The sequence below is a fragment of the Nematolebias whitei genome, chromosome 7 (assembly GCF_014905685.2).
Source record: "Nematolebias whitei isolate Nwh7 chromosome 7, NemWhi1, whole genome shotgun sequence".
NCBI classification, from domain to species: Eukaryota; Metazoa; Chordata; class Actinopteri; order Cyprinodontiformes; family Rivulidae; genus Nematolebias; species Nematolebias whitei.
In genome coordinates this window covers 4,223,554-4,237,793 of record NC_056504.1, presented here as the reverse complement: position 1 = coordinate 4,237,793, position 14,240 = coordinate 4,223,554, and the positions used below count along the sequence as shown (strand labels likewise).

Genomic DNA, 14,240 nt, shown 5'->3' with positions numbered 1-14,240 from the left:
TTATATATATATATATATATATATATATATAATAAATTACTACTTACTAATTGTACTACTATCCCTACTTTGTACTACTATCCCTACTTTGCAGTTTTTTATTTATCACATGTCTTCAGGGTATGGAAACCCCATGATAAATGAGGGACTACTATATATACATATTTATTACTGTAAATGAAACTTGTGACGGGGAGAATTATGAACATAATGTGGAACAGAAAATGATTTAAATAAAACAAACATGACTGAGTGTCACAAATGAACAGATTTTACAAACCTTAAGGTCATGACACAGTTATAAAATACTCTTGGGGAAAATGTTCTGTAATTAGACTTTAGACTTCAACAATCAGATGATTCATCTATCTGTCATCAGTTACTTGGAGGCTTCCTGATGAAAATGATTTGAGTCATCCTCAAATCATTTTAATTATTCTGCAGTGTCTCAAGAAAAAACTTTTGCAGCTGGATGTGAATCCTTTATAAGTTGTTATTAGTGATGGTCTAGTCAACATGTCTCCTCTTAACAAATCAGACAGAGACTCAAAGATTTTTACTCCAAAAACACCTGAAAGGCTCCATCTTTGTCACAGCATAGGATGTTTTTTAGACAAACAGGAACTTTACATATCATGTTCATCTAATACTCCTGTTTAATGTGCAGTGAAACAGAAGAAAATTGAGTCATCTGTATCAGCACTTGCTCTTGCTGAGATCGGATGCTTCTTCCCTCCCCTCCCTCTCCGCTTTGCTGCTCTGTCTGTGAAACTGCTTCTGAGACTCTTGCATTTCTTCTGAACCATAATTATGGACTTGTTTTGATCAGTTGGGCCCTCAACTCAATTTACAACATTTCTTCAAGAGAAGACAGGCTTTAGGCGAGCCGATTTGCTCTGTTGGCACGCACACAGCTGGACATCTCATCGAATTGAAGACTTGATGATGTGTCTATCTCTGCTGCCATCTGTGGATTTTAAGGACGCATATTTAATTGTATTTTCGATAACTGGTTCCTGCTTTTTGGATTCAGCTGGTTGCTGGTTTTATCAATCAATCAAGGAAATCATCGGCAGCAAATTTGGACCCGATCATGCTGATTACCTTTTTGATGGCTTGGTTCGTGTCTCGAGTACCCGGACTCAAATGCTTTGGGCAGAATGGATCAGATCTCGGGGATTTTACTCAGTCACATTCCATCGGTGTGACCATGTAATTTGGACATTTCGGAACCGAGTGGACCAACACAGACTCAAGGTAGATGTCATTAAGTTCTGCCTGTCCCCAAAACAACTGTGTTTATCTGAATTTGGCTCCCATGGGTGGCCTTCAAAGCCATCTTATTTGAATTTGCCTGGAGAACATGTGATCTGACGCTCACCACCCCCTACCTGAGGAATTTCAAACGGATAACCAGATGAAACCAGCTGAACAAACTTGTGTCAGCATTTCAGGACTCTTGGATTCTCATAGTTGTTATTCTTGGCCATTCCCCGACATCCCTCAAGAATGTTTATGGATCTCACCGGAGGACACTGGCTGATTATTACATCCTTATCAGAACTCTTACAGTGCCCTCGAGAGCATCTATGGCATGCTCACCACTCTCGCCTCCCCCCTCTGCAGAATGTCTATGTCACTATATGCTTGTTTGTGCGAGGTGTTTTTTAATATCAGAGGTATTTTTTCTCAGGCAGGAAAAAAAAGTCTGATAGGAATTTTTTTGCCTCCAATTCCTACATGTGTCCAGTTTACCACTTTTTTGTCTGTCCAAACAGGTCTCACTTGTAAATGAGTCTTTGAGGCTCAATGTGATTTATCTGTCTAAATAAAGGTTGAATGAAAAAAAAAACCCTTAGTAATAAGTAAAGAATGTTTATAAGCTGACAGGTGTTTTAAATAATTCAAATGCACTTTTTTGATTTTCTATCGATCACTGCTTCACCCTGTCTGTTGAGTATGCATAATTATTGTTTTCATGCAGTAATTCAATAAGCTAACGTCTGAGGATAGTGTGGCAGCAGCAGTCCTCTGGTTTATGACTAGAGTAATGTCAACAGGACTTGTGGTGTTCAGAATGCTGAGTACACACACGCTGCTCCTGGATGGATGGGTGGATGGATGGATGGATGGATGATGAATGGGTGGACGTATGGATGGATGGGGGATTGGATGGTTGGGTAGCTGGGTGAATGAATGGTTGGATGGATGGATGGATGGATGGATGGGTGGATGATGGATGGATGGATGGTTGGAAGGATGGATGGAATGTACAGACATCCAAACCCCCAAGACTTGAATTGTTTGTCCTCAGAGTTTTCAGTCAGAACAGGAAGTGGGATTATTTAAAACATTTAAACCACATGAAAAATACCTGAAGAGTCTGGTTGTTCCACGTTGGATGGTACAACATGTATGTTACATACATGCAGTACATGTTGTCTGACTTGTAGTTTCCCTCCTGGATCTGCCCGAGACCCGACCAGTGATGAGCAACAGAGGATGTAAGAATAGCTACACATTTAATCAAATTTGATCTTCCAGTCAGATGTATCTGCAGATCAGATAAGATGTCGTTTGATCTGCTTCTTTCAGCCAGAGTAATTCCAAAACGTTAAAAGTATTTATCTCAATTTCTGTTTTATTCCCATCATTAGCTTCATTTAGGATTTAGAATGTCATGTTTAAAAGCAAAATGTCAGGCTCATTTTGTAAGATGCTTAGTTTTTGGTTCATGTATTCATTATTGTATCCAAGATTTTGATGTTTCTTCAGAGCTAATTAACCTTGAAGGTGACTGTTCTCATCAATGCTGTGTTGTCCAGTGGAGACAAATAAAAGCTGCTTCTGACTGACTGTTGATGTGTGTTCATGAAGGATTCAATGTCCTCCGCTAATGAGGTGCTGCAGCTGCCCGCTACTCTACTATAGAAACCTTTCAAAAGCACAGTGCTGACTTGTCCACTTGAATCCACCCCTCCCCCAACACACACACACACAAACTTATCCCCATGCTCCCACAAACTAGGCCAGATTAGAAAGCAGAGCAAGAGACAAGGTAATCCTTCAGCACTCCCCACAACATTCTGCTGATTGAAGCTATGAGACTGCAGGCTCCCAGGCTGCTTCTGAGCAATTAGAGGAATTTGTTCAAACCTAATTTTGTTTGCATGTTCTCTCCGTGCATGCGTGGGTTTTCTCCGGGTACTCCGGTTTCCTCCCACAGTCCAAAAACATGCATGTTAGGCTGATTGGTAACTCTAAATTGTTTCTAGGTGAGAGAGAGAGTGAATGGTTGTTTGTCTCTATGTGTCCCTGTGATGGACTGGAGACCTGTCCAGGGAGTACCCCGCCCCTCACACAGTGATTGCTGGACATGGGCACCAGCGACCCCCCGTGACCCAAAATGGAAGAAGCGGGTAAAGATAATGGATGGATGGATTTTATAGCTGTCATGATGTGCAGTGTGCGAGGTGCGGACCTTCTCGTAGTATTTAACATCGTATTCCAGGATGACTCCGTTGGGCTGGTTGGGTTCGTGCCACAGCAGAATCACACTGTTCTGACTCGTGTTCTCCTGGCGGATGGCTAACACCTCGGAGGGAGCTGTAGAACAAAGAGAAAATCGTGTTTTTAAGTTTGAGATGAAACTGTCCAAAAAAAATATGTTGTCACTAGAGCAGCTGTTACAAATTTAAAGGCTTTTAAATGCTGATTTAGTGAGAGCAGACTGTTCGGAATGAACGGGATTTTAACACCAACACCCTCACAGAACCAAACAAAATGTTATTTTTGAAGCATTTCTCCAATCAAAACTCCTCACCAGCTGGAAAATAGGATTTGTTTCATAAAACTGTTACAATGACTGTATTAATAATTCATATGATTGTTTTCAACACCCGAGGGTCTGGTGTAGATGTTGACTGTTTAGAGTCATTTGCATTTTTTTTTTATTTAGAGCAACAAACAAACAAAACAAAACAGAAACAAGTTTTTTTTTCTGTTCCAACATGGTCAGTATTGTTTTAACTGCATTCTAAGTTTTATTCAAAATTAAACATCTTATTGACATTTCAAAGGAATTGCTTTGTTCATTGTTTGTTTTATGCAGAAATACTGCTTAGATAGAACGTTGGTTACGTATTGTAACCCCAGATTCTGAGTGTAAACGTAGCCCTTTAAAAGCTGTCGCTATTGGGTTTACCCGTGCACAGCGCGCTGAACACTGAAAACTGAAAACTTCTAATCCACGCCCACCTGCTGAGTGGGCCCCACCGGTCCGTTATAAATTGCATCTGGACCGGAGCTCGACTCCCAAAGGCTTACTCTTTTTCTTCAGTCTTTTGAGAGCCAGTGAGGCCCCGTTTTTAAAGGGCTACGCTTACACTCAGAATCTGGGGTTACAATACGTAATCAACGTTCCATTTCGTGTAAGCTACGCCCTTTAAAAGCTGTCGCTACTGGGTTTAAAGGGTGGAGCAGAATGTGGTCCATGCCTCACTGGGTCTGTCCGAGAACCATAAAAACACCCTGATATCCACCTAAACCTCTGTCTTTATTCAAGCATAATTACTCACCATTGATCCATGTACCTGGTGCATACTGGATTACAGGCGTGCAGCCTTTGTGCCTGATCTTAACTGAAGGAATGTTTATTCATATCAGACAATAGAGGAATAAGAAAAGGAAAAATTTCCAATGGGGAAGAAGGAATTTTCCTGTTTGAACGAGTAATTGTAGAAAACACCCACTAATAATGACAGAGCAGGGCTGTGTTGTTTTATTGTTTGTTGTTTTTATTTTATTTCATTTTTTTTTTGTTGTGTGATTGTGAACAATCACTCTGACATAACTCTGAGAATCGAATGCGTCAGTGAAGAGCTGGAGACACGTTGTAAATAAAAACGGATGAAAGGGGTCGGTGATGACCATGAAGCTGCAGAGCAGATGTCCTGCACAGACACCCCTCTGTGCAGAGCTGTGGAGGTAGAAGTCCCTCTGGTGGAATGAGCCCTGAGTCCTTCAGGCGGTTGAAGACCAGAAGAACTATAAGCTTGTGAAATAGCTTCACATAACCAATGTGACAGACGCTGGGAAGATAAAGGCTGACCCTGTGATCGTTCTCTGAAATGTACAAATAACTGATTGGATTTACGCATCGTGGCTGTGCGTGTCACATAACACCTGAGCGAGCGTACTGGACACAGCAGGTGAAATTGTTTCTCCTCTGTAGTTTTATGAGGAGGGGGACAGAACCCATCCAGCGTAACGACTCTGGACCTGAACAAACTTGTTATGCTTTTGGGTATAAAAGCAGGGTTTGGTCGGAGTTCTGCTGAGCTCCCGTCTCCTTGAATTCGAAGACAAGAAGGAGCGACGGACAAACCTGACAAGTCGCTCACTCTTTTAGCTGATGTCAGAGCTAATAACAAGGCTGTTTTGAGCGACAGATACTTCAAAGGTATCTGGTCCAGGGGCTCAAATGGATTTTTAGTTAGTGCACTGAGAACGAAGACTAAATCCCACTGTAGTGCCAGGGTGCGCGTCACTGGCCTGAGCCGGCACGCACCTTTCAGAAACAGTTTTTCTAAAGGGTGATTGAAAACTGTTCTGTCGTTGAAACCTTCATGACAGGAGGAGATTGCTGCAGCATACGTTTTAATTGTGCTGAAAGCTAACTTTCTGTCCAACAGCAGCTGCAGGTAGGATAAAATGCAGCCCAGAGAACATGAAGTCGGGTCCACCTCCTTGTCTAGGCACCATCGCTGAAAAGCAGCCCATTTAGAAACATAAACAGCCGTAGTGGATTTTGCACATGCCGCCTGGATGGAACATATTACGTCTTTGGAAAACCCCAATTTTTCTAAGCGTTCTCATTCAGTGGCCAGACCCAAAGGGGCTGACCTATTCTAAGAGGGCTCCTGATTGCTCCTCCCATGCATCCTCCTTCCACGGCAACTTCCATGGTTGACCCATCAGCTGTTGCAGGACCGGAACCTACGAGGCGTTCATGTGCTCTGGGGCAATCAGAATTATTTTCAGATTCTCCTGTCTTACCCTCTCCAACAGTGCTGTTATCAGGGGAATTAGAGGGAAGGCATGAATCAGCGTCTTTGGCCATGGTTTATGTGCAAACATGTTCACCCCCAGTGGCAGAGCATCTCGTGGATTTAGGGAGAAGAGCAGGGTGCATTGAGAGTTCTCCCGGGTCGCCCTCTTGTTTCCCTGATACATGGAATGAACATGGAGGAATGTAGCGCTTCGCTTTTACTCCAAATCAGCGGTGGTAGAAGCAAAGCAGGTCATTCTTCCGCCGCTCCATCACCGCAACCACGGCATCAAAAGCCTCCGCCCCCCTTTGAGTCACACCTGGTAAAAGTGTCTGCACAGTGTAGTGCCTGGAAGCTAACAAAAGTCGGTCCGCTTCTTCAGCCAGGGAGTGATAATCCTTTGTCCGGATCAGCAGGGAGCTAGCCAGCGCGGTGCGAACAGGTGGAAGAAGCTGGCGAAGAAACAGGTGCATAAAAAAGAAGGAAGCATCCCGTGAGCCAAGTAACGCCAGCATGTTCTCCATCAGCTCGGAGGGCTTGCGATACCCCAAGCCATTCAGGGACAACAAACTGTTAGCCCGCTCCACGTCTGACAGTTGGTAAAGCTGCAGCAGATTCTCCTTGAGTGCACTGTATTTGTTAGTGCTTGGTGGGTGCTGCAGCAGACCCATCAGACAGCGGGTGGAACCAGAATCCAAAGCAGCATTGACATGAAAGTATTTGGTCTTGTCTGCAGTTATCCCATGGAGATGAAACTGGGCTTCCACATGCTGGAACCGTGGTTCCAGATCGTGTTGCCAGAACTCTGGAAGCTTAACAATGGCCGCAAACACAGCAGATGAAGTGGCGGCAGGAGACGAAACCATGGCGGTTGGACCGACATCTGCCCAGCAAAAAACCCGGTCCGAAAACACGGCTGATGGAGAAGCAGCTACAGCATCTGGTGAGTTCTCATTCGAAAACCTGTTCAGATGTTCGGGGTCACCAATGAGGAAGTCGTTAGAAAGAGACGAAATATATTTTGAGTCTCGATTTATTCTCTACGTCTTCCAACATCACACTCAGAAAAGATCTGCTCCGTTTATATTCTGTCCCTTTCACAATAGGAGCACATTCTGACGGGAAATATATACATTTGTGTCTGCTACAAGGACTCCATTCTTTGCTAATAAAATATATTTTATGTCATTAAACAACTTGTCAGGTTCTTCTCTTGTGAGCGCGTTCCCCTGGACTGCCCACCCCCCACCTCAGCCAGCCAGCCCACTCGCTCTTGCGCAGCAGAGATGCTGTTGCAGCACTGAAGCCCAAGTCCAGGTCCAGCTAAACATTGAGCAGGAGCTGAGAGCTGCAGGATCATGTTTCAAACTGCGCTTCAAAAAGCTGTGCACTACAAAACATGCTCATTGTAGCCATTAATCCTGACTTCCTCATTTTGATAAAAAAAACAAAAAAAAACCAGCACAAATTATTTTATTCATTTTTGTTTTGTAGGTCAAAGTGTTGTATATAACACTCCTGACAAAATGTTGTTGATCAATTTGAATTTATTATTATTTATTGATTGTATTCAATATGATATTTCAGTATCAAATGGTCAAAAAATGTTTACAGTTTAAATAAGGATAGATTTTTTTAAAAAATTTCAGACAAATTGATGCACTTTGAGATGATTGTGGACTTCAGAAGGAACAAACATACCTATACCCCCCTGAACATAAGAGGATCTGCGGTGGAAGTGGTCTCCAGCTACAAGTACTTGGGTGTGCACCTGAACAACAACCTCAGCTGGAGCAACAACACCACCAGCCTGATGAAGAAAGCTCATCAGAGACTCTACTTCCTCAGACGGCTGAGGCGAGCTGGTCTGGAAGCTCAGTCCTCACCTCCTTCTACAGGTGTGCAGTGGAGAGCATCCTGTGCTCCAGCATCAACGTGTGGCATGGAGGCTGCACAGCTGCAGAAAGAAAAGCTTTGCAGAGAGTGGTGAAGGCTGCACAGAAGATGTTGGAGTCAGTCTCCCCACCATCACAGACATCTACACCTCCAGATGTAGGAAGAGGGCCACCTGCATCATGAAGGACCACACTCACCCAGCACACACACTTTTTGCCTCGCTCTCCTCAGGAAGGAGGTTGAGGAGCATTAAGTGTAGAACCACTAGACTGAGGAACAGCTTCTACCCTGAGGCTGTTAGACTCATAAATATCTAACCAGAATAATCTCTGTGAAAAATCACATCATGTTGCTGCTGATCTGTTTCAGTGTTGCTGCTGATCTGTTTCATGTTGATATGTTCATGCGTGCACATCTGCTCACAGAGACTCATGTTCGTGCTGCTGTTCGACATAATGTTTTTACGCTATTAGTGTTTAGTGTATTTTTAGTTGGTGTTTTTCTTGGTTCATATCTTAGATGTTATTATTGTTTTTCTTTTACATTTTATTGTTGGATGTAACTGGGACCCTGTGTACATAATTTCATTCCACCACATGTACCACATGTGGTGCGAACGACAATAAAGAATCTCTGACTCTGAATGGTTGTTTGTCTCATTTGTCTCTATGTGTCCCTGTGATGGACTGGAGACCTGTCCAGGGTGTCCCCCATTTCTCGCACAGTGATTGCTGGACATGAGCACCAGTGACCCCCATGACCAGAAAAGGAAAAAGTGGGTAAAGATGATGATTGATGGATAGATGGATGGGTGAATAATTTAAAACTTCAATATGCATTTTGCACTGTCTGATAATAACATATGTTTGATGATCTGAAACGTATAGGTAGGCATCACAAAAACAGTAAAACAAAAAGTCTGTAAGGGACAAATACTTTTCCACAGCACCGTATGTGACCCCTCCCAAATCATTCATAATGTACATGAAGTTTTCAAATATCAGTCAACATTCAGCATACACGTTGTGTGAACCCTACCTGCCTGGTTTGTTGTGATGTTCACAATGGCGCACGGCGAGGCTTCATTACTCAGGTGAGTCACTGCATTTGTTGCCAGGATGCAGAAGGAGTAGTTGGTGTGCGCCACCAGATTCAGCACCGTCACCCGAGGCTCCATCAGACCCGTGTGACGAGGAATGAACCTCACCACAGCACTGCCCGAACGTTCCACAATCCCTCCTCCCCCCACGCCAAGGCTCACCCCTCCACCAACCTTCCCTCCACCGCTGCCTCCGGGAGAAGCTGTGCAGTCCTCACAGGGCCCCTCCACAGAACATTTCTGACACAACACACCGTACTGCAGGTCACTGCGCCCCCCTGTGTCTAGAGGGCGGTCCCATTCTAAAACCACAGAGGTCCCATTGACAGAGGAGATGACGTTTACAGGAGCAGATGGAGGGCCTGCAGACAGAAAGATGAAGCTTCTGATTTATTCATGCAGTACACGGCTTTGCACTGATTTAAGGTGTTCTTGGTGGTTATAATCTATGTTTTGTTGCATTGTACGACAGAAATAAGTGATTGTAAATCAATGCAAAATCTAAAAAAATGTTGTTAAAGTCATGTTAAGGAATGCAGAAACAAACACAGCAGCAGAAGTGACAGAAGGGTTTAGAGACTAAATAGTAAATTCAGGCCGTAATATTCATCAACATCAGTCTCACGAGACTGAGTTCTCCTAAACACTCATCCAGTTAGGAAGTCTACCATATTTTTCGCTGTATAAGGTATAAGTCGCAGTTTTTTACTAAATTTAGCATGCCTGCAACTTATACAACGAAGCAACATATTCATGTTTTTATTTCCTCCCATATTTATAACCAAATTTTTGGCTGAGATCTGACGATTTCATTCATTCTGACATGGAAAATATTGAACACTACCATTTTCAGCCACTAGAGGGCCCTTGACAAATATGGCAAACCAAGTGCCTCATTAATAGGTAAAAGTGGATATTAAAGAGACACTTGACTTGCCATGCCACTCCACCTTCGTCTCGCTCTGGAACTCCTGGAGCAAACAACAAATCAGCTGCATTTTGCTGTGCCACCCAGGCGAAATGCAGCTCATTTAACCGTCAAAGTACATTTATGAAAAGTTAAACTGAGACACACTTTTACTATAATTTTGAGCAAACAAATAATTGTTTTTATGTGTTCATCTTGTTAAATTCTTGTTAAAATCCCCAGTGCACACTCCCGTGGTCGCCATTTGGCAGCCATTCGATTTTTGACACAACACCGGCCCACATTTCCGGGTTGTCAGAAGTGAAGCATAGTAGATGTGACTTATATGGCGAAGCGACGTATTTATGTTTTTGTTTTCACTTTATTAGACATATTTGAACAGATGAGACTTACACGGCAGTGTGACGTGCACTGCGACAAGTATGATACTTGTTTTGATTATAATTAGGTTGTAAAATATTGTTTACACTTGTCTATACAACTGCAGTTTACATTAGGTGATGTTTAGAAGTTTACATGTTTGAAGGATTACTCAAAAGTTGACGATCTTGAAAATAATAATTTGTCAATAATCCTAATGTTAAATCATAATGATGACACACTGCTCTCAGGAAGGCACAGATTCTTGCTACTTCAAATGTAACTTCTGCTGTGACACCCCACCCCCCACGAGTGAACCACTGGGCAGCTCCATACATTTCCACCTTGTCCCAGAGGAGTTAGCAGTAAACAATCCAGTGGTAGCCTGATGCATGCTCAATAATCCAGGTAGAAAAATCCAAAAAAGTTCAATCTGGTCCTCTGGACATTCAAAACAAAGCAAAACAAAAAAACAACAAAAAAAAAAAACAATATTGATGCCACTTTTTAATTTACATCTCAGACCTCTTAATCATAATCAAATAGTGAGGTGCCTAAAGATCCCCACCCCTCCTGTAGAGATGGTTTTAATGTTTTGGCTGTACAGTGTGCTTTGGCTTACGAGAACAAACAGCTGCAGGTGGGTCATCTGCTGCTCGATAGTAGTTGGAGTCACAGGGGCAAGAGACGGCAGCTCTGGTCTCTGAGTGACTGTGCTGAGGACACTTCCCACACACGCCATCACCTGCCGCCGGCTTATAGAAACCCACCTCACATGCTGCAGAGAGGGAGAAGAAACAATTAAGAGAGAACTTGCAGGAAAAAATGTACTTGAGTAAGCAATTCATGATAAACATCACATTTTTATAGTAGGCTGTGCTTTAAAATCTTCAACCTACTTAAGACAATCTCTTCTGCTACACATTCATTTTAGAAGCCCCCACCAAACTTCTGCATAATTACAGGTCTCATAGCAGCAGAACATGAGGAGCAGGGGAGATGAAAGCAGTGCTTCCTTCTTATTAGATTTGGGCTAAAAAGGCGTTGCACTGTTGATACTCCCTGTGAGACAATCAGAATCCAGACCCTGCTTTAACATTATTCAGATCCTCTGATACATATTCACTTTTAACTCCGTGCTTATTAATAATGGAAGGGACTCTGATAAATATATTCTCTTTCCAAGCAGTAACAGGCTTCTGCAGTGGTAAATGCAGCTGAGGTAAACCTCCCATCTACACAGCAGAGCGGCTGCAGACAGCTCTGGGCTCATGTTTGTGTTCCTCACAGTCTAATTTATGTTTCTTCAGAATGATAAGGCAGATGCAACACAGCTAACACACTGGTGAGTGTTCTTAGCCATAAACACCCCCAAATACAGCAGAATCAGTTCTTTTTGTTCAATAAAACAGAACATGTACTATCAGACAAAGCTTTGTGTAAGTTGCATTTAGTCAAAATGAAACTTTTAGCCTTCTTTTTTTTATCTTGTTAAAGTAAAACATTTCCCAAACTTGTATAGTGAGCTTTATTTTACTATCTTTCTGATCACAGAGTATTTTAAAATGTTAACAAAATAACCTACATGGTGTGGAAGGTGTAATACATTGTAATGCATTTCCTATTAAAAGCTTTTGTTTGATCGGTACCTATTAATGTAGCCACATCATACTGGGAGGGGCGAAGTGGTTCCCCACTGCTTCATCTTTTTCAGATGATTGAAATGATACACCCGCCCTGCCCGTAGTCACCGATTCTGTTCATAACTTTTATGGAATGAATTTCTCGGTGCAGCCAGGGGGTGGAGGGATTCAGGTTCGGTGGCCTCAGGATTCCATCTCAGCTCTTTGCAGATGATGTGGTCCTGTCCATGGTCCATCATACCATGATCTCCAGCTCTCACTGGAGCGATTCGCAGCTGAGTGTGAAGCGGCTGGGAGGAGAATCGGCACCTTCAAATCTGAGGCCATGGTCCTCGGTCAGAAAAGGGTGGATTGCTCTCTTCAGGTCGAGGGTGAGATCGCGGATACAGGCAGTTGAAATGAGTTTCCTCCGCAGGGTATCTGGACTCTCCCTTAGAGATAGCGTGAGAAGTTCAGTTGTCTGGGAGAGACTCGAAGTAGAACCGCTGCTCTTCCACATCGAAAGGAGCCAATTGAGGTGGTCTGGACATCTGGTAAGGATGCCTCCCTAGGGAGGTGTTTTGGGCATGTCCGACTGGGAGGAGATCCCGGGGAAGACCCAGGACATGCTTGAGAGACTATGTCTCTCGGTTGGCATGAGGACACCTTGGAGTCCTCCCAGAAGAGCTGGAAGAGGCTGTGGAGAGAGATGTCTGGGCTTCCCTGCTCAAGCTGCTGCCCCCACAACCCGACTTTGGAATAAGCGAAAGATAATGGATGGATGGATGGATGGATGGATGGATGGATGGATGGATGGATGGATGGGCTCTGTAAACAGAACAGTCCCTGATAGGTTTTGTAGAGAAGTGATTTTTATTTTATTTTGTGATGTATAAAAACATTTCATTTTGTTCAGTGTAATTTAACGGGATTAATGAATATATATTCTTGGATTTATAAAAGATTTGTTTAAATCTTTGTGTAACTTTTTCAGTTTTATTTATTTGTTTTGAATTAAACCTTGTGATTTTCTTTTTAATGCTCATTATTGTTCTGGGGGCCAGAAGTTGAATAGTTTAGGAACCACTGTGTTAGAAAACAGGGACAACGTTCAAAGAAACGTTGATCTGGTTTCTTTTCATTTTACAAGTTGCATTAGATGTTTCTGCATGAGTTGTTAGAAAGGTAACCTTGTTGTTGTGTCTGATTCAACACGTCAGACGATACGCTCCATGTCACAATATAATGAGCATGCTAACATGACCTGTTCCCGCAGTACGAGATTGAATGGCAAACACTAAATCATCACAGTGACGCTGTTGGGAGTCCGTCTGCATGATGAGAGGAAGAACTTATAAAACTTTATTGTTGCATTTTTCATGTTTGAAAAAGCCTAAAAGTTGCAAAAAGGTTACTGCTGGTGTAAACTGGGTTGATTCTTGTCTCTGTCGATGAGCACAATGCACAGGAGATTTTTTTAACAGTTCCTAATCTTTGTTTTCACTTCAGAACATTAAAGGATTACTGTAATTTCCAGATCATAAGCAGCTACTTTTCTCTCAGGCTTTGAACCCCCAGTTTATACAATGCTGCAGCTAATTTTTGGATTTTTTTTATGGGCTATCGAGCATCGTGCCGTCAAAACATTTATCCTCGTCACACCTGGACGCTCATATAGCTGTCCAATTCACATCTCTTGAGGGGTGGGTCCTCGTGACTCAGTGAGACAACCTGTATGAATAAAGGTTTAAAAAAAATCTGACCAATGAATTACCAAACAGGTCACAGTGGACCAATGAAACTTGGTTTCATTGAAACCGACCATTGGTCCACTGGGGAGGGTGGTAAACGAAGTTCTTCTGTTCTCTCCTGGCCGCTCCCTGGGGGCACAACAGAGTATTTGCAGCCACTCGACATGAGTGTGAATCGTGCATTTAAAGTGACACTCAGAGCTCAGCAGGAGGTTTGGATGATTAGTGGTGAGAAATTGTTTAGCAAAACTGGTCGCATGCGAAGAGCAACTTTTGCTCCAGTCTGCAGTGGATCCTGAGAGCAGAGCAGGGTAAACAAATCCTACGGTCACTAACGGGTTTTGAAAGGCAGCTGCTTGATGTAGGACAGCACAAGCTCAGTGATCAATGACTTTGTGGTAGTCTACTGTATTTTATTAACCTGCCGTGTTACCTGCACTATGCAGGAAAAAACGATTACTGTACATATTTGTGTATGTTACGGTACATATATATATATATATATATATATATATATATATATATATATATATA

At 42.8% G+C, this 14,240-nt stretch overlaps 2 protein-coding genes across 2 annotated transcripts in view; both read right to left on the bottom strand.

Annotated features, from left to right (window-relative positions):
* Nucleotides 1-14,240, bottom strand: part of epha8 (eph receptor A8) — a 312,202-nt gene that overhangs the window by 20,682 nt on the left and 277,280 nt on the right. Inside the window, exons 7-11 of the mRNA XM_037679040.1 lie at nt 10,956-11,111; nt 9,240-9,407; nt 8,985-9,149; nt 3,482-3,606; nt 2,427-2,467 (exon numbers count right to left, since the gene is read on the bottom strand). Coding sequence (XP_037534968.1) covers nt 2,427-2,467; nt 3,482-3,606; nt 8,985-9,149; nt 9,240-9,407; nt 10,956-11,111 — 655 coding nt within the window. The remainder of the gene's footprint in view (nt 1-2,426; nt 2,468-3,481; nt 3,607-8,984; nt 9,150-9,239; nt 9,408-10,955; nt 11,112-14,240) is intronic.
* Nucleotides 1-14,240, bottom strand: part of c7h1orf50 (chromosome 7 C1orf50 homolog) — a 388,096-nt gene that overhangs the window by 228,634 nt on the left and 145,222 nt on the right. The window lies entirely within an intron of this gene.